A 26,526-nucleotide genomic window follows, 5' to 3' on the forward strand; every position below is an offset into this window, starting at 1 on the left:
CTCTCTTCTCTCTTCTCTCTTCTCTCCTCTCTCCTCTCTCCTCTCTCTCTCTTCTCTCTCTCTCTCTCCTCTCTTCTCTCTTCTCTCTCTCTCCCTCTCCCTCTTTCTCTCCCTCCCTCTTTCCCTCTCTCACTCTTCCTCTCTTCCTTTCTCCCTCCCTCTTTCCTTCTATCCCTCCCTCCCACCTTCTTCCTTCCTTTTCTTTCTCCCTTTATCTTTTCTCTCTCCTTCTATTCCTTTTTAGCTCTCTCATTCTATGCCTGATAATCGTTCTGGTTACCTGCTTGAGTTGGTTATCTTGAATTTGGGAGATTCAAATTGACTATGAGAGCCTGGAAACCTTTTCCTGTTGAGTTTGTCTCAATTTTTTCCTGAAAACACTGACAGAAGCCAGGAGTTGAGGTGCTTTGTTGGGGATCTGGGCTCAGTGCTCAGGTACATTTTTGTCCCTTTATGTACATTTGCATAAACTTTAATTTAAAAAATCTGAAAACACCTCCACATGATTATAATTACCTTAACCTAATTAGTATGGTTGAATTTTTAAATGTGTGCATTTTAAAACAAATATTAAAATAAAATTCTATAACGCAAATCACCCCCAGTTGCCCTGCGATTACTTTTCAGGCACCTCAAGGGATGTTGTATGGAAAAAGCTTTTCCCAATCACTGTATTATTTCCAAACTTTGAGATATACTTCAATCTTTACCTAAAGGGAAAAAAATAGAGGTAAAGACTTCTTGAAGGGGAAAGTGGAAAAGCACCTCTTTAATTTAGAGAAAGCAAGATTAAAAGTCCAAATAAAATGCAGTTTCTGTTTGCATGCAAAATCTTTTATTAAAACTTGCTTTATGCAAAGTACTGTGTTAAACAATGGTGATACACAAAGGAAAGGAAGACATTTCCTGGCCTCAAGATGCTCCCATTCTAATGAGGGAAACAGCATATATAGGTTTCAGCTGCAAGTCAGTTGGAACTAACTTCCCCATGCTTCCTAAGGTGTTGCAGCAAAGCAGATGCTAAGGTACCTTCTTTAATGTCTTTTTTACTTATAATCTCTTTTTATTCTGAGGATGAACCATTTGGTAGCCAGGACATTAGTAGCAAAAACTTTTTCCTCCCCTTTTGGGTCTTCAGTAGCTCTGGCTGCTGGAAGAGGCAGGGCCTATGGAAGAACATTGAATTAAAGAGTCAGAAGATCTGAATTCTAATCCCTCTTTTGTCCTTAATGGTGACCTTGGGTGAGTCACTCATCTGTTCCTTATTTGTAAGTGAATAGGTTGCTCCAGGAGATCACTAAGGAGCCATTCTAATTTTTAGAGAATCTCTGGAAAAAAATAATTCAATTGACAAGTTTTAAAAAGATTTCTAAAAATATATAAAATTGACTGCCCATGAAAACAATCAAATAAAACAAAACAGAGCAAAACTCTAAATTTTTGGCAAAATGGAAACAAATGAAGTAAAATAAAAGATAGATCTCAAAATTTTGGAAGATATGTTAAAATTATTACATGTAGTTGGGAAAAATAAAATATTATATTACTAAAAAATGAATGAACACAAGCAAATAAAATATTTTTGCTCTATGTTCCCTTCCATGCCTGCTAAAGCCCCCTTTCCATCTGCCTTCCTTCCTTCTTTTTCCATGTAGTCATAGTGAATGAGTGTACAATTTTACATCTGCTAGTTTCTCTCTGCAGCATCTTGTATAGTAGATTTTAAATTTGTTGAATGGAGCTAAATTTAAAAGCCTACAAAATTGTCCTTTAATCTGTCCTCAGACACTTAGCTGTGTGATCCTGGGCAAGCCTTTTAATCTCTGTATCTGCCTCTGTGTTCTCATCTGTAAAATGGGGGGGGTGGGACTTCATGGCCAACTGGAGTCCTTTCCAGCTCTAAGTCTATGAATTTCCATATTCTCTTGTATGTTTTGTATTTATCGTATAACTTACATTTCTGTAGAACTTTTCTTGTAAGAATCCTATGAGGTGCATTCTATCAGTAGTTTTATGCCCATTTGTCTAATGAGAAATCCCAGTCTCAGAGAATTGTTTGTCAGATTTGTCATACAAACAGGGTCAAAAGGAAGCTTGCTCTAGGGAAGATTAATGAGTTTGGATTAAAATCTTAGTTTCTCTATTTAATATAAAGTTGTATGTCCTTGAATAAGTCTCTTCCTTTCTCTTGACTCCCTCATTTGGAAAACAAGGAAGTTGAATTAAATGACCTCTAAGATTTGACACATCATTATTAGAATTTTAATAAACTTGGAAACTTGTATCCTTTCCACTTTATTTCCGTACATCTGTTTCTCTTGTATGCCATTTTAGTGAACCTCTTCCTTGGGGGTGTTTGCAGAGAGGAGTCTAAGAAGGATCCTGGGTCAGGATCACCAGGACAAGCTCAGGGAGAAAACGGGGAGGAAAAAGGCATGAGTGGGGAAGATAGAGACCTAGAACAAAAGGGGAAAGATTGAGCTGGGAAGAACAAACAAGAGAGAGGAAATATTAGTGACATGGATAAGGATATGGCACAAGAAGGAGTAAGACTTATTTAGCCCCAGGTATGCAGGAATTAGGAGGGGCAGCTCTCGAAGCCTCCTCATCTCCACTCCCCACCCCACTCCCCAACTCAAAGTTCTTTCTGATGTCATATTGTCTTGCCTATTGTGGCTAAATAAATCCCATGCCACCTTCTCAAACAATAAATACTTTGGTTTTCTCTTTAATGAAAAATCTATTTTACAAGTCTAATAACATATTTCATGGAATTTTTGGCCAACATTATAGAAGCGAAAAAATATTTGCCATCTCTTTTTAGATGATTATTCCCCCCAACCTTAGTCTGTAATGATTTGCTGCTGACACACTTTCCTCCCTGTGCAGCAAAAGCAATCAATCAGGCTGCTTAATTACCCCTGCCTCCATCTCCACCTCCTCACTGTTGAACTTGGGCCTATTTATGTCATGCCATGCTTTGTGGGCAGAAGGCAAGTTGGAATGGGCACCAGCATTGTTCAGAGTGGCTAAAAGAACCAAGGGTGTCCAACCCTAGAACCACCACAGAGTAAAACCCTGCAGGACCAGGAGCTCAGGGTTAGGGAATATAAATCATGTGGATGCATTAATGTCATTCTGCCAACAATCTCTGCTCTGTGACTTCTCTCTCTCCCTCCCCTTCTGACCCTAGTTGCTCTTCTGAGCCCACCATAGTGAGATCAGACATGGCGCATGAATGACTCTTGCACAGTCTGATGAGGGAATGGAGTTGCAACAACCCATGCCCCATGCCATTAGCCTTTGTGTGATGCTGGAACAAGAGGGGACGACCCGTGGCTTGAGGGGGTTCTGCCTGGAGAAGATGCCTCAACCTTTCTAAATGTGGCCCTTCATTACTGTTTGAAGGGTGAATGGACTTTGCCCCTCTCTCTTCTTGCTTTCCTCCCTCCCTTATTCTTCAGTGAAGTTTTTGTCTTTTATACTTGGTCTTATTTATTTTACTTTTTTACTAGGTCTTATTTAACCCAAAAGGGGATAACAATGCTGCAACCTCTTTAAAACAATCCTTAATGATAGAATGAGTGAACACGGGAGTTGGCACCAAAGGGGATTGAGGTCATTGTAGCGGCATGGAAGGAAAATTTGGTGGAACTTTGCAAAACATGGCAAGATTAGAGTCAGAAAGCCTCAGTGTGATTCTTGACTCTTCTTTCTACCACCTGTGAGACCCAGGACATTGCTCTGTGCCTCAGTTTCCTCAGTTTCCCCCTCCCTAAAGGGAGGAGATTGAATTTGGTGATATCTAAGGTCCTTTGCAGCTATAAATTCTCTGCATTTATGAGTGTGTATCTGTATAGTAGAGGGTAACTGTCAAAATGCCTGAGTTCATGCTACAGCACTTCCATTTATAATATCATATGAGTGACTTTGGCTAAGTCATATCCCAACTGTGAGCCTCAGTTTTCTCCTCTGAACAATGATGAGCCTTTTCTGGTTAAATCTGTAGTCTTAATGATTCTTGGAGTTGGCATTCAAAGGTTCCCAGCTTCCATCTTTCCCCAAGTCTCTGGGCTTTCCCCCAGGTCCTCTATTTCTGTCCAGTTCCACCGTGTCTTATTGTACTTACTCCTCATATCAGTTTTATTAGAGAACGTGTGAGCAGGAGAAGAAGGTGTGTACCTGGCATTCTGCCCTGGGTACCATGTGGATTCTCTGGGCAGGACAGGGCTTACAGAATGTAGGAGGGAAGTGTTTCTCAAACCAAAAGAGAGAAGGTTACTTCTAGTTGACTCGTCTCTCTCTTGTCACTCTTGCTTTTCTCTTGGAAATAACCCTTTCCTCAGATTTTAAAACCTTTTAAGAAAAGGTAGATCCAATAGTTCAGAACCTTTGGAAATGAGCTGACTCACATCCAGATCTAAGTCCTCACTTTAGACAACTATCCTTGCTTGATAGAAAGAAGTAAGTTTGTATTTAGTTTTCTGGCACCCTGACAAACTCTAGATTAAGGGTTGTAATTTTTTTGGGGGGTCTGTAATTGTCTGGTGAATCTTATGAACTCCTCAGAATAATGTTTTTAAATGCATAAAATAAAATGTATATGATTACAATGTATTGAAAGTTCTCAAAACATTAATTATTATGCACCCTAGGTAAAAACCTGCTTGAGCCTAGTTCAAGTCCTTATGACTCCTCTTTTCTCAACTTGCCCATTTGTAGGAAGCTGATGTAAACATTTTGTGCTTCAGTGCTTGCTTTTTTCCTAAGGAATTCTAAATATGTGCCAAAGCTGACTTGTCTTGACTTCATGTTCTACATGTCTAGAGTAAAACTCCATTCTGATTTCACTGGTTATGACTTGGGTTCACATATTCTGAAGGTTAAATAAGCCTGCCCTCCTTCCATTTGGAAAAGAACAAACAAGTTAATAAAAAAAGTCACAACTATATAGAACTCAGCATTAAAAAAAATATAGAACAACTTATGGTATATTTTACAAAGGACATGGATTTGGTAATGAGGATCTGTGTTCAAACTCTTCTTATTGATGGAGAGATGATACTGATTTATGTCACAGTAGGTCCATACAGAGTGAATAATGTTAGGGAATTGGTTGAACCTTACCAAGGCAGGAACTATATGCAACCTTTTAGCAAGTATAGAATTTAAATTATTTACATTTCAATAAGGTTAGCGCTATTTTATTATGACTGAGCTATCATAAGAATGTGGCAACACTTAGATTTTGAACCTTGGAAAAGTTTGTTTTCTTTATATAAAATTTCAAAATGAAGAGCACAGTCCTAGTAGAATCACTGCAAATTTTAATTCATTAGAAGTTTTTACAAATGAGGAAACTGAGGTCCAGGTATATTAAGTGACTTGTTCACAGTCCTTAAGATAGGTGACAGAGTTGGTATTTGTGATGCAATGCTCTGATTCCTAATCCAGCACTCTTTTCACTGAGCTATACAGTCTCATTTTTATGCATATCCACCATGTGTTAAAAAAACCAGCAACAACTATCTCATCGCATTGTTCAAAATGTGAAATGGGCAATCTGTGTTTACAAAGAGTATAATGGAAGCATAAATGTTTATGGGATTTTTGCCTCAGCTTTGCTCTAACCTCTCCCATGCTGCAGTTTGTCAAATGCTTAACATTATTTGGGGGCATCATCTTTATGTGCAGGGATGAGTAGCTGTGCCATAACCTTGGTGGCTTGCATGTAATGATGTTTTTTAAAAGCCAAGCCCAGTTTTAATCAAAACTTTGCTTTCTTCTTAGGCACTGATCTTTAAAAAAGACCAATTTTAATGTATCTACTCTGAGGGTCAGATGATAATAAAATGGAAAAAGAAACTGCGTCTGAAATGCTTAGGGGATTCTCTGACTAAAACTGGGGAACCTGGCATTTTACATGCTAGCAGGAAAAGACGCAGACAGACTTAGCTCAGTTTTAAATTTATAAGCAACCAGATGAGGAAGAATCAGTGTTGCTCATTAGTTACCCTGAGACTGTCTAATTCATATAGAAATTCAAGGGTTTATAGTTGGTTCATAAATTTAGGTAATTGTTATCCAATAGCTAATAAGTCTACATTTTAATGAGTCAGCTTCCATAGACTCTCTTCAATATGTGTGATTAGGCAACCAATCTGGGGCTCCATTAAGGCCCAGAAGCCCAGCTTCCAGGAATCTGAAGTCCTGCTAATATTCTGCCCTGGCCAGGTCACATTAGGGGGTGCTCATTTCTGGGCACCAATGTTTATGAAAGACATTGATGAGCTGGAAAACTTCCAGAGAAGGGCAACTGGGACAGTAAAGGGCCAAAGAGAATCAATTGGGATGTTTGGACCAGAGATGGAAAAAAAATCAGGCGAACAAGAGGACCATCTTCAAGTATTTGAAAGGTTGTCAGGCCAGAGAGGCATTAGATTTTCATCTGACCCTAGAGGGAAGAACCAGAAGCAATGGGAAGAAGTTCCAAAAAAAAAAGAAATTGATACTTGATATAAAGAAAATTTTCCCAGCAGTTGGGAATGGCCTGCCTTCAAGCAGAAACTAAACAGCCACTCATCCAGTGAGTTCTAGTGGGGATTTCCCCCTTCCCAGTTTTAGGTTATACTAGAGGTTTAATAGAACAGCTGGGTGGTACAGTGGGAGTGATGGGCTTAGGGTCAGGAAGACATGAGTTCAATCTAGCCTCAGATACTTACTAGTTGTATGACCCTCGGTAAGTCACTTAACTCTGTTTGCCTCAGTTTCCTCATCTATAAATGAGCTGAGGAAGGACATAGCAAACCATTCTGTTTTCTCTGCCAAGAAAACTCCAAAAGAGGTCATAGAGAGACAGACACAACTGAAATGATTAAATAACAACAGAGGTTTAACTGTTGATGTCCCTTCTGACTCTGAAATTCTGTGATCTTGAGAAAGAAACCTATGAGTCAATAAGTCATAAGAGTGCATGTTCTGCCTCGCCTCCCAAACAAACAATTTGGAGGAACGCAGTACAGAACCTATTTTAGAACCAACTTATTTTAGGACATGTACTCACACTGACTGTTAGTGACAAGAGGAAGACTGGATTCCCAAACCAGGGCTTGGGCTTCTAAAAAGCACCAGGTTAACAACACATTTGATATGAATTTTCAGACTTTTCTAGGCTATCAATGCCAGTATATTTGGGTTATGTTAAAATATGAAGTTCACTATTTAAAACTCTAATCACATAGTCTAATAAAATTGGAAAACTATGATGATTCTTTCAGATAACAAATGGCCCAAAGGGCATTCTCCTCCATACCCTCAAAAACAGAGTTACTATCTACCATTTAGACTTGAGATCTAAGGATTCTACTCTAAGTAATTGGTATGGAGTTGAACCACTGGATGGCTAGGTAGTGATCCTTGTCCCTTTGTCTTACTTTAGCCTAGGAGTGAACTGGACCTCCAGGGAACATTATGGACTATGTTCTCCAGGATCGATCTTGCTGGCTCATTTATAATATTACTGCAATCCATCTATAAAATAAAGGCTGGGGAGGAAGCCTGGTATAATGAGCAGAGAACTGGACCTGGATTCCAAAGATTCTGAGGTCTGAGTTTCTGCTTTAACTTTACCACTTACTAGCCATGCAATCATAGGCAAAAGCTTCTCTCTGGACCTCATTCTCACCATCTGTGAAATGAAGGGGTTAGATTGGCATCACTAAATGAACTTCAAGATCCCTTCCAACTCTAACATTATGAAATCCCTAATAGCACTGACATTTTATGAATCATTTCCTTTAAACCATCATAATATAGCTTAAACCAAGTTTATTTCCCCTGAATTTCTTTAAAAGAGAAAAATCACTTGATACCTTCAAATCCACTAAGTAGATATAAATGGTTTTATTGGAAACCCCAAACAAACAAACAAGAAGCAAGATAGAAGAGGTAAACCAGAATAGTGAAAGTCATATGTTTTTGCCCTCTGAAGATAGCAGAAGGAACTAGGGATATTTAGCCTATAAAAAAGAAAATGTATAGAGGGAGGGGATCATGATCGCCATCTTCAAATATCTGAGGGACAGTCATGTGAAGAGGGATTTAACTTCTTCCACTTGGACTCAGAGGGCAAAACTTAAGGAATAATCAATGGATGTTTCAGAGAGGCAGATTTAAGTTTCATGGAAAGAAAAAAATTCTTAGCATTTAGAGATGCCAAAGAGTAGAAAAGACTACCTTAGGAAGAAAAGAGCTCTTGGAGATCTTTCTTTAAACAGGACTGCATGGCTTCTTGTAAGGGAGCTCCCTCTGAGGTTGGGGCTGGACCAGTTGAGATCTCTTCCCAAATCTGACTGGGATGTTATGATTCTCCTTGAAAGAAAGTTTTGTGGAAACTTAATAAAGAAGCAGAAGGATTTATAATAATCTTTACCTCACAGGGCCTCAGTTCCCTCCTCTGTAAAATAGAGATCTGACTAACTGATCTTTGTTGTTTTTTTTTTTCTGCTTCTAAGGCTATCAACTTTGGGATCTATGTGTTAGAACTGATGACAGAACTGATGCCAAGGAGTGAATGTAGTATCCAATTTGTAAAGGGTGGGGGGGGGGGGCGCAGAAGAACCAGTGAGTGACCTTTCAAATGGAATGATCTCCCAAATTTTATTCCTTCTCTTTTGATCCTGATGAAACAAGGCTTAAAAATTGAGTGAGTTGGTTTTCTCTCCTGTGCTAGAGTAATGTCACCTATTGCCTTTATGAGGCACAGTTTGAGAAACATCATCTTCTTTGACGTGGCAGGGCACAGGCAGTGTGGAGTCCTTGTCATACCAACGATAGCTTCACAGTCTCACTCTCACTGCACCAGAACAGAACTTCTCTTTCACTGGATGGAACTGGCATGAGGAAGAGTTTGACAAGGGGAAGAAAAAAACCAATGGAACTACTGGAGAAAGGCAGAGACCCTTCATGTTTCAGAAGCTTTGCCTCCTGAGTTGGCCTTTTTTTTGGAGGCAAAACATGCAGGCCACATGAACTAGAACAAAGAAGGGGCCTAGCATTTTTTTCTTTATATTCAGCCATTCTTAGATTTTTGACTCTGACCCTTACACATGTATTTGTCTAGCCCCTGAGTCATTGCACAGTATTCACAGTATTGTGAAACTTTCATTTCTTTGGAGACTTGTTATATTAGAAAAATTGTTCCAAAGAAAGCAACAATTATGACATAAGCACATCTGGCTCTTGCAAATTATTCCTTATTAAGCTTTCATTTAATTACATGTGCTGAAAGGTCTGCTTTTGATTACTGTAATTTTTTTTATTTGTCCATCTGAATGATAGTAATGTTGGAAATTACATACAAACCACCTGGTTTTTTTCCCCCCTTACTTTCCCCACCCCCACAACTAATAAGGCAAAGTTTTAACTGATTTCCATGTGGTTGAAGAGGCAGGCTCTTCCTTATGTAGGATGGATGGAGCATGTGCCACAGTTAATTCAAGGTGAGGATTTAGTTGTTCTTAATCAAGAAAGAACACATTTTGGTGGATCTCCCAAGCAATTATCCTTTCAAATCCATTCCCCCAAATTCATCTCTTTGCTACCTATAGTTTTAAATGATGCTGCAGGGATTTGGATCATGAAACACCATGATTGCAAAAACATCATAATTACATGCAATCCAAAGGGCAATGAAAAAAAAAGAATGGTAGGTATAGACAGATTGTAGGGTATTACCAATGAAGATTTGTACATGATGTAAAAATGCATCATTTACATCAATGACAGCACATAAAGAGGTGGGCTTATCCTGTAGTATTAATTATAAGAGAAGCTATGAGAACTCACCTTTTCTGTAGTGCAATACTGTAAGGTAGGTGATATAACTGATTTGAACCCATTATACAGATGTGCCTCAGAGAGGTTTAATGGCCTACCTCCCTTGGAGAGTAAATATATAGCCCATGCATTCCATTTTCATGGGATCCATGAAGCATAAGAGGAAGGTTTCCAGTGTAATGTACTGGATATGGGGTATTTGTGGAAAGACAAAGACAAGAATTACACAGGATAAATAGATTTTAGAATTGGAAGAGACTGGAACATTTGATCTAACACCCTTTTTTGCAGATAGAGAAACTGAGATCCAGGGAAGTTAAACAACTTGCTCAAGGTTACACAATAGCAGAACCATAATTTGAATCCACATCATTTGTCTCCTAAATCCAGTGGTCTTTTTTTAAAAATTATACTATCTTGCCTTCTTCCTTGAGAAGACAAGGTAGTAATCTGCATTGATCTGGGGAAGCGAATGCATTGAAATGTAATAGTTACACTTATGAAACATCAGGTCCATTGAATTATCATAGTATCCCAGATAATAAATTGTGTTAACTACATTTAGCCTCATGGGATAGGGACAACCTTTTCAACGTGGACTTCAATAAACATGACTTTATTGTAAAGTTTAAAATTTGTGAATGAGTGTCCAGATTCAAGTACCATGTCAAGTCAGAGAGAGAGAGAGAGAGAGAGACAGACAGACAGATAGACAGAAAGAAAGACACAGACAGACACAGACACAGAGAGGGAGGGAAAGAGGGAGGGAGGGAGATAATCCTACAAAGAAGCAATGGGAAGAAGAGTGGAGCAATGAAGTTCTCAATGCATTACAGGGTTGGGAGGAAGGAAGGAAGGGAACTAGTTCCATTGACTGAGATATTATTGGTTGGATTACCAGATGTCAATTTCTTCACCTGGGGGGACATCTTGCAGGTGGGCTCTTTGGAATGGAAAAGAGAATCTTACCTTAGTTCAGTCCTGCTGCTTTCTCATTGCTTAGGGCTCTTCTTCAGGTGATAGGGATGGGAGGAAAAATGCACTTTGAACAGGAAAATGCATTTCCTTTCAGATCTCAAAGAAAATGGGAGAAAAGGGGGCTTGGCCATGCCCTACTTAGAAATGAGGACCTTGAAAATCTAGTAACTTTGTGGGTCTTGGGATCCTGGAAGAAGAGTGAATTCTTTGAAATTGTTTATTTCTTAATGGCACTGAAGTTCCCACCTGTAGAATTGGATCTGGCCAACCTGTACAGCATAAGAAAAATGAGTGATGCTGTCACTGTATATTTAAGTCTTGAGAAAGGTTCAGATAGACTTCTCAGCAGGGGATTTAGGAAGCGTGCATGGATAAGCATTTGAGAGAAGAAGCCCTTCTCTCAGCATGACCAAGAAGAACAAGGTGATGAAACTTTCAGAAAAATTAGTATCTAAGAACTTGATATCCTGGGAAGTCTTTCTAAATACTACTTCTCCCCCATTGAAGAGAGAAATGTTTGCCTTTCCTGTTTTGCAGCAGCTCTATGCAGCCCAGCTGGCCAGTATGCAGGTGTCACCTGGGGCAAAGATGCCATCTACTCCGCAGCCACCAACCACAGCAGGGGCGGTCTCACCTACTGGGATGAAAAATGAAAAGAGAGGGACCAGCCCTGTAACTCAAGTTAAGGTACTTGTCTCTCGAGGGGTGTAGGGAAAGGGGTTTAGAAAACTGTACTGCAAGAACTCTAGAAGCCTGATCTGTATTTTGGAGTGAACTGCAGGGAATCCAGCCATTGCAAAGAATCCTACAGTAGTCATCCATTGGGATCCATTTCAGGAGCTTGTTGACAAACAGGTGTGTTTCCCTGTTGAAAACAATAGCACCATATTGGGAGATCTTCCCCTAAATCTGGAGACTCAGCTCTGCAAACTTGCTTCTCAGGAGCAATCTTCCCCTTTCCCCAAATTTTGGGTTTTATTTTAGAATATGCATGAATACAAGTGGCAAGACTTTGTTCCGTGTTTCTTAGATGTGTTCCTGTCTCTTACTCATGCATAAAACCAGAACAGAAGGAGCCCAGGTCCAGTCCATCCATGCTTAGGAAGATGAAGAGAAAAGTTCCCAGGTTGTGCTTTCTCAAGTTGTGAATATTTCTCATCCCAATTTAGCATACATATGTGCCCTGGGGAATGAGGAGTGGGTTGTACACCAGCCATCACTTCTCAAATTCTGGAGGACTACACCGAGCTGCTGAGTACTCTTGTAATACCTTTACTGTGGGCAGATGTATTTCCTTGTGAGGAAGCCACACAGGGCTTGGCAGCAGCATGGAACTGGCATGGTATATCCCTCCAATTATGGGATGCAGTTGGTACCTATAGCTAATACTGGTTCATTTTGTTACAGTATTTGCTTTCTGTTTGGGATTCCTAAAGTCAAATAGACCAACAGAAATGGTCACACTTGGTAAAATAACCTCCTTTTGGGGTAGAGAATGTGAAGTTCAAACATTTGCTTTTAGCATTTGTCAAAAGCACTTGGGTACTCAATATATTCTGCAGTTATTCGACCTGGTCTTAGAAGATATTTGATAGGTCTCCAATAAGAATAGGCTTGATGCTAATAAGAGAAACAGGCGGAATTTGATACTGGCAATGGCAAATTTAATGAAATGATCTGATTTTCCAAAATTTCCAGTAAATTTCTGGGGTCATATAATGGCTCTTTAAGGAAAAAAAGGGGGGGAAAGCTCTTAGAAATTAAAGACCATGAAAGTGAAGATAATACAGAGAATATCATGAGGAATTAACATATTTTTGAAGAAATAAAATTTTCATAGGATACGTATAATTAAAGATGTAGCATGATATAATGGATGAAGAATCTGTGCCCAAATCTTGCTTCAGACATTAATTGTGGGATCATGAACAAGTCACTTAATGCCTTAATTCGACTGGCAACTCTTTTGAGATTGTATTTTGCAGATAAGAGTTGAAGATCTGCAGAAGAAAGTTTCCACACCAGGAGTTCTTTTTGATGATGAAATAACTGGTCCGGATGCCTATTGCCCCACCCGACCAAGTCTCCAAACCCAATCCATATAATTAGAATCCTTTGAGAAAAAAAAGAGTCCCAAGCTTTTGCCCCATTGTTCCAAATGCTGGAATTTGGTGACCAGGAGCTTTTAAAATAAGCTCGCGGCCAGTTCCCATTTCATAAGACAGCTCTGATTATGGGTCGGCCCTGTCTCATTTATTCACATCCTCTGTGTTCACATTGGCAAAGGAGAGACAGAATACTCCACTGGGAAGCAAAGCCACTTTGTTTAACTGTAGTTGCCATAGTGTGAGGGATATCAAACACCAGTGACTTGGTATATTGAATATTGAGTACTTTAATGTGCAAAAGTCATTTCACAAGTGAGCCAGCCAAGTGGATCTGTCCCAAACCAAACCTTCACTGGATGAGTAAAATTTTCCCTGGTTAAATTTAAGCATATATCTGCTGGAATGGAAGCCAGTACCATTCCAGCTTTGTTGGCCAGCTGAATTCTATTACAGAGTTGACCACATGCAAATTCTTGGGGGTTTCCCTACATAATTTAACTCAACTATACTTTATTCTACTAAAAAGGAAGCCTTCTCCTTTATATTTATTCCATTACATGCAGCATCACAGGGACCAAAAAGAAATAGATAAAAGACTCAAAGTAAAAGTTGTCATGGGAGCAAAGAGTTCCCTATGACCAGACAAGAATATTGCCATTCTTCGTCCTTGAGCTGTGTCAGTCTAAGTGAGCTGGTTTTAGGGTGGATTTGTCTTCACATGCTTTGGGGGGGAATCTCCCTTTTAAATTCCAGATTTAGTGTTCAAAGGGTCACTTTACTTTGTGACTGATGCCACAAAAGAGTTTGTGGAGGGTTTCAATTCAATCCATATTCAATACAACCTGTACTGAAAAAGTGACTACTAGGTGCCAGACACTGAGTATACAAAGACATTAAAAACGAGACAGCCCCAGATGACATTCTACTAGAAGCCATGAGGAGAGCCTTCCAAATGTCTCAGGAATACACTTTTCCCTGCTTGCACATGAAATATTTTGAGAGCTAGATTAGCATAGGGAAGGTAGTTGAAACACAATTGCATGGGTTGATGCTAAGTAGAGGTAAGATGAATATTTCAAATAAATTGTATCCTTTGGTGGGGATGGGGAGAAACATAAACATTTGTTCCTTGAGCTAGGGAACATGAGTGTTGGACTTGGACTGGGGAAGACAGCAGTTCAAATCTTGCCTCTGACACTTATTAGCTGTATGACCTTGGGAGCAATCACTGAAACAGTTTACCTCGGTTTCCTTGATTGTAAACTGGGAATAATAATAATAATAATAATAATAATAATAATAATAGCAAAAGCACTTTTCAGGGTTTTCATGAGGATCAAATGAGATGAAATGTCAAGCACTTCACAAACCTTAAAGTTTTGCATTATTATTATTCATTATTATTATTTTTCTAAAACTCCTTTTGAGTTAAAAGTGATAGGGAAGGAAGTCTTCATCCAGTAAATGATTATATCTTAAAATATGCCTTTCAAGCTTGTCAGCAGAATTCATCCTATTTCAAAAGTTATTCTAAGCCTATCTACAAAAGACAGGGAACTCCGAGGAATAAGGAATAGTTTGATGCCTTTATTTTAATTACTACTGGAGCATCACTGCAAGCCAGGTTGTCCAATGCTTCTTCCTCCAGAGGAGAGTGACCAGCTAATTCAGCTCAGTGTTCATGCCCAAGAAGCCCACTTCTTTCCTCTCTAGATCCTTTTTGTTTGTTCTTTTATCTTTGCTCATCCCCTTATGGATTGTTGTTTTGGAAGGGCCCTTTGGAGGGATCTAACATGCTCATTTTAAAGATAAGGAAACTGAATCTAGAGGGGAGAGTGGCCATTAGTTAGTGAGGGCAGAGCTAAGTCTACTTTTTACATGGTTTGGGGCACTGGGGGAGGGTGGGTTATTCTCTGTCCCTAGTCCTGCTGTGTGCTCAGAACAAAGATGGTGAAAGCCTTTAACTATAGATAGATCTCTCTGAGACCCCAGGGGTCTGGGCAGCTTGGGACTCATTCTTCCTCAGGGACTTTTCTTTGACGATATAACAAAGCAATTTTGAGTTCAGGACATTTAAGTGAAAATCTCTGTAACGTGTGTAGACTTCTTTCCTCCCTCTCCCACCCCAGCTCCCCATCCTTCACCCATTGGAAGAGTACTTTTGTACTGGCTAAAGAAGTAGGCTGAAAGGGAGGCTCTCAAGGCCTAGCAGAAATAGAATGAAAAGTGAGACATTTGTCCTCTGTTCAGTGCAGAAGGGACACTGTCTCGAAATAAAATTCCATTAAATTTGGCAGTGCAGAACGTAAAGTGAGAGAAAGACATCATTTTCAGCATGTAAAATAAATTGCATATAGCATGGCATGTAAAATATAATTACGATGCTCGCTCTTTTCAAAAATTAATTTTAAACATGGGGAGAGGCCAGAATATAGACCATGAAGAGTGCACACACCCAGAAAGCCACATGGGAGGCACAGCCAAGCTACAGTGTCCTGGGCAGGGGCCCAGGAGGTAGGGGTGGGGGTGGGGGGTGGGGAACTTTCCATGTTTCCATTTTTAAAAGACTCACAATTGTTTAATCTAAAATTGTGATTTGGGGGAAAAAATTAGCCACAGAGCTTATTCACAGTCCCAGGATCTTTATAGGGAGAACATGCACAAAAGCACTAAGGAGCTCCTAGAAATTTTAAATAATTCTTTGTAAATGCCCTAGGTTAATTTGGATCTCTGAAAACACATTAGGAAATTAAACTGTAATGTGAGCTAATTCAAATTTTAATTTGGCAAAAAGAATGATCCAACTACATAGTTAATGTAAATAGAAGCATAACACAGAGAAATTAATGAGGTTTCCTTTCGATGAATCTTCAAGGAAGTAGATAATTAGCTTCTTTTGTTATTATTGGAGGAGAATGTGGCATTGTCTCCGAGGTGTAAAATAACTGTGGCTTACTAAGTGATAATGTGTTTCATTTGTCTTTCTTTTTTTTCCTTTTTAATAATTATTTATGTTAAACTCTCCTAGGATGAAGCTGCACAGCCACTGAATCTCTCAGCCCGACCCAAGACAGCCGAGCCGGCAAAGTCCCCAACATCTCCCACGCAGAGCCTCTTCCCAGCCAGCAAAACCAGTCCCGTAAACTTGCCAAACAAAAGTGGCATTCCCAGCCCCATTGGAGGAAGCCTGGGAAGAGGATCCTCTTTAGGTAAATGGCAGCATGGGGCAATCGTGAGAACACTAGATCTGCAGAGGGAGAACTTGGCCTCCACGTCCAGCATTGCTAGTCACTGTCTGAGAGACCTAGGACAAGTCATTTGACTTCAGTTTCCTTCCTTATAAAATGAAGGGGTTGGTTTGGATAGACTAGGTTTGGTGACTTCTCAACTCTAAGCCCCTAAGTCCTATAGGCTACTGATCATAACTCAATAGTGGAAAGAGGGCTAGATTTGGATTCAAATCCTGGCACCCCTATTTCCCATCTGGGTGATCATGGACAAGTCTCAGTTTGCTGCTCTGAAAAATGATGAGCTTTGATGACATTTCCTTTAAGTTCCCTTCCAGCTCCCAGACTGTGAATTTGTAAGGAAGGAATGTTAGATAGTGAAAGAAATCTTTAGGTTCCGGTTTTAGGTCTTTCATGATAACACCTGTGTGCCTTTGGGCAACTCATTTTCCCTCCCTAAGTTTCCTCATGAAAAGACTGAGCTCAATGATCTTTCAAGTCTCTTCCTAAATTTTCTGTAAAGGTCCACTCTGTGGTCTGACTCACTAGAATTCTCTGGAATGACCAGAAAGGAAGTGAAGATGGAACCCCAAGACCAGTTCATTTGTTCCCCTGAAAAAAGTCATGTGGGAACATATTCTGCGTCTGAATTAGGAGAATCGCATTAGGCTCATTTGGTTAGTACATAGGATTTGAGAGAATCGAGGCAAGGTTCAAACACTGTTTTGATTTCAGTTTGGAGTCAATAGTCAAACATCCCAGGGAACATTTTACAAGTAGTTTTATGTATATATCAGAAGTAAGATTAATCCAAAATAATTGCACATGGATGCACAGAGGCTGTAGAAAAAAAAGGCAGGGAGGATGGATTCCAGTAGGGAAGCAAACTAGATTTGGGGTCAAATGAACTGGGTTTTAAGCCCCAGTTTGGTCATTTATTGTGTGAACTTGACCAGATTCCTTCCCTTCTTGGACCTCAGTTCCCTCCTCAATTCAATGAGAGAATTAGACTAGATTATTAAATGAAATTCAATGCCTACTGTAAGGATAAGAGGCAACATCTAGTAGCTAGGGAGGCTGCCTTGGAAGGAAGTCCTGACTTATACACACTGACTGTATGATCCTAGTCAAGTCATATAACTTTTTCTCACCCCTAGACAGGACGTTTTAATGCACACGCATATGTTTGTGTGTGTGTGAGCAATGGACCTCTTTGGGAGTCTGGTGAATCCTATGGATTTCTCCTCAATAATATTTGCTAACTACATTCATCAGTGAATTTCAGTTAGAGAGGTTAATGAAAATAATGATGTAAAAATTTTCTATCCAAGTTCATGAACCCTTAAAATCTATATCCATGGACCCCAGAGTAGGAATCTCTGCTCTAAAATTAAGCTATGGAACAGATGCTGGTCTGCATTTGGTAGTTTTCTTATTGAGATTTCCCTTTACCAATGGAATCCCAGATCTCGTTTTTTAAAAAGTATCAGATACTGAACTAATTACCATGGGATAAAAAGACAGGTCCTTTGTCCCTCTAAAATTTAGATTTATTCATATCTATTTATGTGCTACATAATTAAGTCGATTAGAAAAAATTACCCAGAGTTGGGTTTAAAATATGAGAATTCTTAAATCACCACATGGATGTATATACACACACATGTATACATACCAGTATGTTCTCCCATGCCCTTAGCCACTCCTGCCCACTATGTTCTTGTATGCATCGCCAACTGGTTTTTCCCAGCTGGCTGGCTGGTATGGTGGCATTGAGTATGAATGTGCATTCATCTGTCTGTGTGCTGAGAAGTGCTTGAGTTTGCCTGTAGACAGGTGGATCAAGTTCAAATCTCAACACAGCCCCGCAACCCTATGAGGCAGTGAGTACCTGCTATCACTGGGTCTAGAATGGGAGGCTCTGATCCAAAGGACTCATCTTGCCTACAGTAAAAATGGAGGAAAATGAGTTTGTTTGATCTAAAGATATTTCTTCCCTCCCTATAGAGAGGTTTTTTCTCTCTCTGGTCCATGGAGGACAAGGAGAGTAAATATTGAGCCTCCCTTCCTTCCCAGCTTTGTCTTTCTATTAACACTATGCCCACGCAGGCAGCCCCACTGCTGTTTCAATGGAGGCTGAGAGCAGCAAGTGTTGGGGAAAGTGGGACAGGCAGGGACTATCATTCTCTTTGTAAATAACTTAGGCAGCATGATCTGTGGAATGCCTCATTAGCTGTCTCCAGCAGTTTGGGGATACATCCTGGCTGCAGTAGGGAATGCCATGGATCACCTCCTTCCTGTTCTTTCCTATACTGGATTCTCTGTTCTCTCTCTCTCTCTCTCTCTCTCTCTCTCTCTCTCTCTCTCTCTCTCTCTCTCTCTCTCTCTCTTTCTCTCTCCTTCCTCACTCCCCTCTCTTTGTGGATGTCTCCGTCTCTCTCCCTCTTCATTCATAGAGACATGGGCACATCTTTGATGCTTTCCTAGGAAAAACTCAAGACAACTCTCCTACAGCACAGTAAGGTTGGTCTCTAGGTATATATGCCTTAGTGCCAAAAACTGGCATAGTAGAGAGTAGGTGGGCCAAGAGTGCTAAGAACTGCCCAAGAGGATAATAATATTAATACTCATATCACTAAAGATATAACATGGTTTTATGTTTATTGTGATTGAGAGTCAGGAAGACCTGGGTTGGAGTCTTTCCTTGTATATTTATTAGCTGACCCTGGCTAAGTGACAACCTCTCTGAACCTGTTTCCTCATTTGTAAAATAGGGGTCATCCCGGCACCTATGCTGTTGGTTCCTGTGAAGATCAAATGAGATTGCAGATGTCCAATGCTTTGCAAGTGTTACAGTGCTTCCTCCATGTCCTCTTTGATTAGTATGAATAGTCACTGATGATAGTGCACATTGATGTGACATTTGATGTTTCCAAAACTCTTTCAAACATTACCTCCTTTGATGCTGGCAACCACCAATCCTCCAATGAGTCTTTGTGATGGATCACACTGAGATGGGCCCAGCTTCCAACTCTAGGGATGCTTCTTGAGGCACTTTTACACCCATTTTACAGATTCAGAAACTGAAGCCCCAGAGAAGTATAGCTCCTCAGCCAGGAGTTTGTTCATGGCCACACAGGATCACCCAGGCTACACCAGGTTGCTCTCAGCCCTTTGATATTACACTCTTCTGACCTGCTGACTTTCTAGCAAGCAGACTGGCTGTATTTTAAGGACGTTTGCTGAAAGGAGGCTGCTCTTCTTGGGTGTTTGCATTTTCCCCTCCAGATGGTTTAATCCATTGAGCAGTTTGCAGGATGTGAGAGGGAAGGCAGTGGGGTGGAGCAGTCACTTGCTTGTCCTCACCACTCACCCATACACACTGTCTCTGATTTGCCAGGATAGTCAGTCAGTGACTGTGTTGTGATGTCCCAAGCTTTCTAACAAGGGCATCCTGTATTTTCAGATATCCTGTCCAGTCTCAACTCGCCTGCCCTATTTGGGGACCAGGACACGGTGATGAAAGCCATTCAGGAGGCTCGGAAGATGAGAGAACAGATCCAACGGGAGCAGCAGCAACAGCAGCCGCATGGCATCGATGGCAAGCTCACCTCCATGAATAGCACGGGCCTGAACAACTGCAGGAATGAAAAGGTAAGAGGGAAAAAGAAGCAGCTTCGGACCAGGTAACCTCCGGGCATGTGCTTACACCAGATGATTGCTTTGCCCTCCACTGTGGAGTTCATGAGCCCCTCACACCTGACTCACCTTATCCGCTTTGGGATCACCAGTTGTGGGTTTGCTGCATTGCTGCCTTGAGCCTGAAAGCTTTACTAGAAGCTAAAAAAGCAAACAACCCTCCCTCCAAAAGACCTCACACATTCTCCCCCTCCTCCCCAGGCAGCATGTATTGTAGTACGTACACATGCGTTTGCAGGCTTACCTTTGGAATTTACTGTGGAGATGTGGCATTGAGGACAAGGCTTGGTCTAGGGAAAATGGGGGGCACAGCCTCTCTCCTCCCCCTCCTACACCATCTCACTTAAGTTACTTAGTATATCAAGGGATTCCATGTCCTAGAGATCCTGGAAACTATACCAATTTCAAAATAACAGTGAATACTTTGAATCCTTAGGCTTCCCAGATGGACTTTTTCTTGTGCTAAATTGGCAAAGGGTAGAGGCAAAAGAAGGAGGCCCATAAGACGAGTGTTCCTCAGCTTTCTAGCCTCCCTGTCACTGGCTGCATGAGCTGTCAATCCATATCAGGTCAGCCAGAGTGCAACGATTAAAACGATGGGTGGTTGACTGATGATGGCTCAGCCAGGCGGTGGCATTGATGGAAAAGGGAGGGAGGGAGGAAGGGAACGAAGAATAGCAGTCATTTGGATTCCCCTTGCTTCTCCCACCCCACTTCCCCCACCTCAGCATTGCTGTGGACTTTGTTACTACCATCCGGATTTCATCAGCAGATGATATCTTTTTTATAGGCTGAGGGGATGTCAGTAAAAGGCATGGATATCCTTATCTAACTCTCTGTTGGTTTAGCTGTTATTAGCCACTGACCCCTCAATGTTAATTCATTTCAGCCATAATATATAGAAACTTAATATTATGCTGGAGATAACAAAGTAAAACAATCCTTGCCCTCATAGAACTTATATTCTACTGGAAGAAGTTATGAGTTGTTAGATCTTTTCCTTTGAATAGATTTGGATGAAGTAGAAAGGAGAGAGGGAGAAAGTTAAAAGGAATAATGCCTGTCTGGTAGGAACTAGAGGAACAAGGGGAAGCAGATATAGCATCACGTCAGGAAAATCATACAGAAATAGAAAACTTGGGAAAACATCAACTCCTTTGGTTTCCCAGGGACAGCTTTGGACAGATTTGGAAAGGAAAGTTGGTGGTACCCTCAACTTAGCCCGATTAATGTATTTAAAAATGAATCCTCCTATCCACTGATAATAGTGACCACTGGACTGCCAGGTATGCCTGGGCTCCCCATCCATATACTGCTAAACCAATCAATGTTTTCTTTTTGCAATTAATATGTTGATTCCTCTGAGTATTGCCTTTATAGATTCCCTTGAAGATTATGGAAAGAGAAGTCTAAATTTATTTTAGTTTTGGTCTGTGTTGGCAAACCTAAGGCATGCATGCCTGATGGGGCTGCTTCCTTCCCCCTCTCCAAGGGAGCCTGAGGACATTTCTCACATGACCCGCCCATCTGCCCAGCAGCCCAATGGGAGCGCTTACTCCCTCCTTTATCCTGGGTAAGGTGAGGGGCTCAGCTGCAGCATGAGGGTTGCAGTTTAGGCACTCTCTCTCTAAAAGGTTCACCATCCCTGGTTTACTTAATCCTTCTAGGCCTGTGAGATTCTCTGAATGGGTGTGGACATGGGCCAATCTACATGGTTAGTTTGATCCCTTTCCAATTAGGCTAATACAAATAGCCACTGGAAAGGCAGAATTCTATGAATAGCATATGTACACATTTAAATTGGTTTATTACTTTACTAAAAGTTGATAGGTTTGAGCTAATTTTATGATTGTTGCTGTTAATAATATTACATATAATGAGGAGACAAGTGCACATTTCTATAGCGATCAACAGTTTGCAAAGTGCTTTCTTTGCTAGCTCTGTTAGATCAGTAAAACGAAGGTTATTATAACCATATGACAAATAAGGAATTCAGAGAGATGAAGTAACTAGAGTCACATGTCTAAGAACTGTCTCTTCTAGGTTTTGAACCAAGTTCTTCCAATGCTGTGATACCATATTGTCTCTTCTTCATCTTCTATCCCCCACATTATCATCCCATAGAAAATAGTCATTTGATGCAAATAACCAAAATTATTAGTGCGTAGTGTACAGGGATGTTGCCTTAGGTATTTTGCATGTGGGAGGGAAATACATATACTGGTTTTATTTATGCTGCTGGTATTATAAGCATTTAAAATAGATTACATGTAGACTATGGTTTGATTTGGGGAAAAAACTGAAGGAAATTCAGCGTCATGATCAGGATTCAGTCTTCAAGCATGGCATACCCTGTGCAAAGTTAAATCTGTGGCTTGGACCCCATGTAGTCAGGCAAATCTCTGTCCTCAGGAGTGAATTGGTGTTAGGCTGGACCTCCCTTCAAGTTTGTGATTCACCCCTTGGTCAGATACCACAACCCTATCATTCTAAAGGCTCATGCACAGCTGGAATGGAATGGGAGCAGCGGCTAGGCAGGATCCAATTTGAATACTAGAAGCTAATTTCAAATTTCTTTTCCTAGGAATTTTGCTTTATTCATCTAGAACTGGAGTTCTTTAGCCAGAGTCCACTGATACCCTAGGGAATAGGTGGAAAGATTTCAGGGATTCCATGAACTCAGAGAATTAATTTTAGTTTTCAGTAGCCTTGAGCTTATACCATTTCCTTCATTATTTAAAAATATTATTCAGAGAAGTGGTCCATCAGGCTTCACAAGACTGCCAAAGGGGCCCATGACACATAGAAGTTTAAGAACCTCAACTCTAGAAGGAAGAATACTGAGATTCTGAAATGCTAAATGTTTTTATTTTGGAAGGTGTAAGTAGAGACAGAGAAGAGTGAGAGGTAAGAGATGATAATCTCCTTTTCCTACTCCAAATGATGTTATTAAGAAACACCCACATTTGACATTTTGATGTGATAGATAGATAAAATTGACATTTGTTCCAAATGTGATGTCTATACATATATGCATTTGTTGCATATCCGTATAATGCATGTATATGTATCTACAATGAACTTTCAAGTATATATGTGTCTACAAATATATTTACCCCTGGAGGTGTTACAGTCTATTGGACAAATCCATATTTTGGCACTTTAAAATGAAAGATTTTTGACCTGATAGGCCAGAACGGCCCCTTTGGAGGCGTTTTGGTTGGCTGTATCCCTGGGTGTTTAAGGATTGTTAAATATGTAGCGTATAGGCACAATAGACTGTAACGGCACCTTGGGAGGGGTTATGCTCCATCGTTTCAGGGTGGCGTGTGCCCACAGATTTGGAAGGGCCTTACTAGCATAAAGTGCCTCTAGGAAAAGTCAGGGTTTTGCCTTCTCAACTAACAAAACTCCACTTTTCAAGTCCAGTTTTAACTCTCCAGAGTAGTTAGATCACACTCATAGTCAAACTGCTCACCAGATTTTGCTGTTGTGTTATCTTATCCAGAAAGTGTTTTGTGTATGACAATTAAGATTGAATTTTAAGTCTCTTGCTTCTGAATCTTCTACAGAGACAGAATTAGGGTCCCTGGCTGGGCTGTGGGAGTAAAAGGGTGAGGATTATCAGTAGGGTCAGTTTGGCTTTTGCAATTAAAACATGGTGTCTAAGAGCACCCCAAATACTTGGATGGACCTGTTTTTTACATGCACACAGAGAGTTGGAGTTTTCTGATGATGCTCATTCTCTTGACCTAATCGGATTGATGGCTGTCTTCTGATCAGGTGTCATGATTCAGGTGTTAGCCTGGGAATAGTCTGGTTCCTTAGCTGAATGAATGTGATTTGAGATTTCAGAACATGCTTTACAGGGAGAAAATGGGGGTTCCCTATTGCCTCTCCCTGTCATGGTTTCATTAAGAACCAGATTGTTATTGCATTGTTCCTGCCTCACAAAGAGATTAGAGAGATTAGAGTCAAAAAACCACTGGGCGGGAAGGAATTGAAGTCGTGTAGTCCAATTCCATTTTTACAGATATAGACATTGAGGCTAATGACCCAAAGTAACCTGGACACTATGTGTCATTGACTCTCTGTTTTGTTTTTTTGTTTTTTTATCTGTGAAATGGGGATATGATATTTGTACCATTTCCCAGGAATTCCAATTCAAAGCCATATAGTTACTGTTATGTGATTCTGGGCAAATCACTTAAGCCTTGTTTGCCTCAGTTTCCTTGACTATGAAATGGGTATAATAAGAACACCTACTTCTCAGTGTTATTGTGAGTATAAAATGTGATAATTGTTAAATGCTTATCATTCAGGACATGGCACATAGTGTTATAGAAATTTTGGATTTTAAAAAATAGACATAAATAGATGGTTTATCATTGTTATCTCAGCCTTCTCATCTTTTTGGAAGGAGTTCAGTTTGAAATGGCCTTAACATAACGCCTTCTGTTGCCATTATGTTATTTTGTAACAAATGTTATATTTCTTGGGCCACTCTGGTCCTGTGACTTCCTTCTTTGGGCCTCAGCTTCTTCATCAGTTATGAGGGAGGCAGAACTAGCTGGCCTTTTGTTTTCTCCCAGTATTAAGTCCTGTCATTTTTTTGAAAAGACAGAATTATCAGCTGGGATTGTTTTTTCTTCTGCTTACTTTCCTATGTGAAGAATAATGCTGAAAAGAGCCAACTAATGTTTCTTCAGGACTTCCTTCACAACCACCTTGGAAGGTATGACAGTAAATATCATTTCCTTCCTTTTTACAGATGAGGGAAACAGAGGCATAGCAGGGGTGAAGGTACTTGCCCAGAATCACACAGGTGGTAAATAGCCAACTCCAGGATTTGAACCCAGGACCTTTTACTTCAAGTCCAGGGCTTGCTCTTCTTTGTGGTGCTGTATAAATTCATCCTGGCAAAGAAATAGTTCATAGTCTATATGTGGAGTTCAAAGGAGAAAAAAATAGACAGCTAAACCCTGAAGCTCTACAGTCCAGGCCTGCCAATTCCAAAGATAACCATTTATTTTCTGAAAATGCAGAAATCTCTGCTTCTCCCCAGCCTCCTCACCCACTGAGCTTACTCAGGCTCTCAGCTGATGTAACACTGCCCCCTTTGATTAGAAGTGGAAAACAGACTGGACGCCAAGCCAGCCCTCAGCATGGCAGTGTTGTGGTTTCCTTGCAGCTCCACAATGGATTCAGATACCCATTGTTGCATGCCAGGATAAGTTTAGGCATGAGATCAATGTAGCCACCCAACAATGAGGAAAAGGAGGGTGGTGAAGGCATTGTTCAGGAGGGCGTGTTTGGAATGAGCTCTGCACCCAGCACCCAGGCTAGGGAGGGCATTGCTCACAGGTGAATGGAGCCACTGAATGAGGATTATCACTTTAGTGTACAATTGATTGATGATTTCTGTGTCCGTAAGTTTCTTACTCAGCTCTCATGTGTCTGATGTCCCTGATGTCACCATGGCCCCTATTCATGTCATGGCATGCCTAAAGCAGAGTTAAATGTTCTATATGACATCATATCATACTTTGAGTACACATCTAAGTGCATGGGTTAACACATGTATGCACAGACACAGAGACACACACCCTCACATCCCAGGCTCCATTCCTTTGATGCAACCTAGAAATTCACAATTGAGCATCTCACACGCAGGAAAGAAATCCCACAGATGGTTCGGCAGAGTAGAACGACCCTCATCTTGGAAGGGATGACTTCTAGATCTGCTTCTCTTCTGCTACTTTTCCAGCTTTACCTTCTAGAGTCTCAGTTTTCTTTTTTGTAAACTAGGAAGATGACTACATCTCCCTATCTCACATGAGATCTAAAGGGTTTCAGAACCCATGATAAGGTGCTATAGATGGGCGAGTCATTATTGTTTTCTGTGACTGGACTTTGGCCATGTTACAAGTTCTTCCTTGCTAGGGTGGAAACACTTTGGGCACTTTACACAATGGTGGTAGGGAAAAGAGGGCGGTGACAGATTTGAATTGCATCTCTACACATCTCCTCCTAGAAAAATTGGGCAGTCAGAGAAGCACAGAATCTTAGAGGTGGATGGGACCTCCACAGAGAGCTGGAGAGCATTTAGAGTCCCAAGTTCTACATTAGGTTGTCTAAACAGAGAAGACAAAAGACATACCATGAATCGTCCAAAGTCTCACAAGGAGGAAGTGGTAGAACAAGGATACAAACCTAGGCTTTGTGACCCCATAATCAGGGTTTTTTATGCTCTGCTGCCTTGACTCTGTTGCTGAGAAGGAATGCTTTAGCTGTTGGTTTTTAAAGCCATCCATTCTTTATCAGAAGCTATGGAACTAAATTCAACTTGTGTTTCAGAGTTATACATCCCTGTCTTAATGGAGCAAGTGTGAAACAAGCTAGAAAAAAGTCTTTCAGTTATTACCAGCAGCAGTGAACATTTCTGTCATTCTCTAAAGTTTCTGAAGTACTTGCCATGATTTATCTCATTTGAACCTCAGAAGAGCCTTGTTAGGGAGGGACTACATGGATTGTGTTCCTTAGTTTACACTTAAGGAAACCAAATCTCAGTGTGTGTTAGGAGTTAGATTCAAACCTCAGTGTACCGCACTCTCTCTCTCTCTCTCTCTCTCTCTCTCTCTCTCTCTCTCTCTCTCTCTCTCTCTCTCTCTCTCTCT

General features: G+C 40.5%; 1 protein-coding gene across 1 annotated transcript in view; it reads left to right on the forward strand.

Annotated features, from left to right (window-relative positions):
* Positions 1–26,526, forward strand: part of SOX6 (SRY-box transcription factor 6) — a 676,476-nt gene that overhangs the window by 578,575 nt on the left and 71,375 nt on the right. The window contains exons 11-13 of the mRNA XM_044680896.1: positions 11,353–11,502; positions 15,952–16,132; positions 19,617–19,804. Of these exons, the coding sequence (XP_044536831.1) occupies positions 11,353–11,502; positions 15,952–16,132; positions 19,617–19,804 (519 nt within the window). The remainder of the gene's footprint in view (positions 1–11,352; positions 11,503–15,951; positions 16,133–19,616; positions 19,805–26,526) is intronic.

This window comes from Gracilinanus agilis, chromosome 6 (assembly GCF_016433145.1).
Source record: "Gracilinanus agilis isolate LMUSP501 chromosome 6, AgileGrace, whole genome shotgun sequence".
Classification (NCBI taxonomy): domain Eukaryota; kingdom Metazoa; phylum Chordata; class Mammalia; order Didelphimorphia; family Didelphidae; genus Gracilinanus; species Gracilinanus agilis.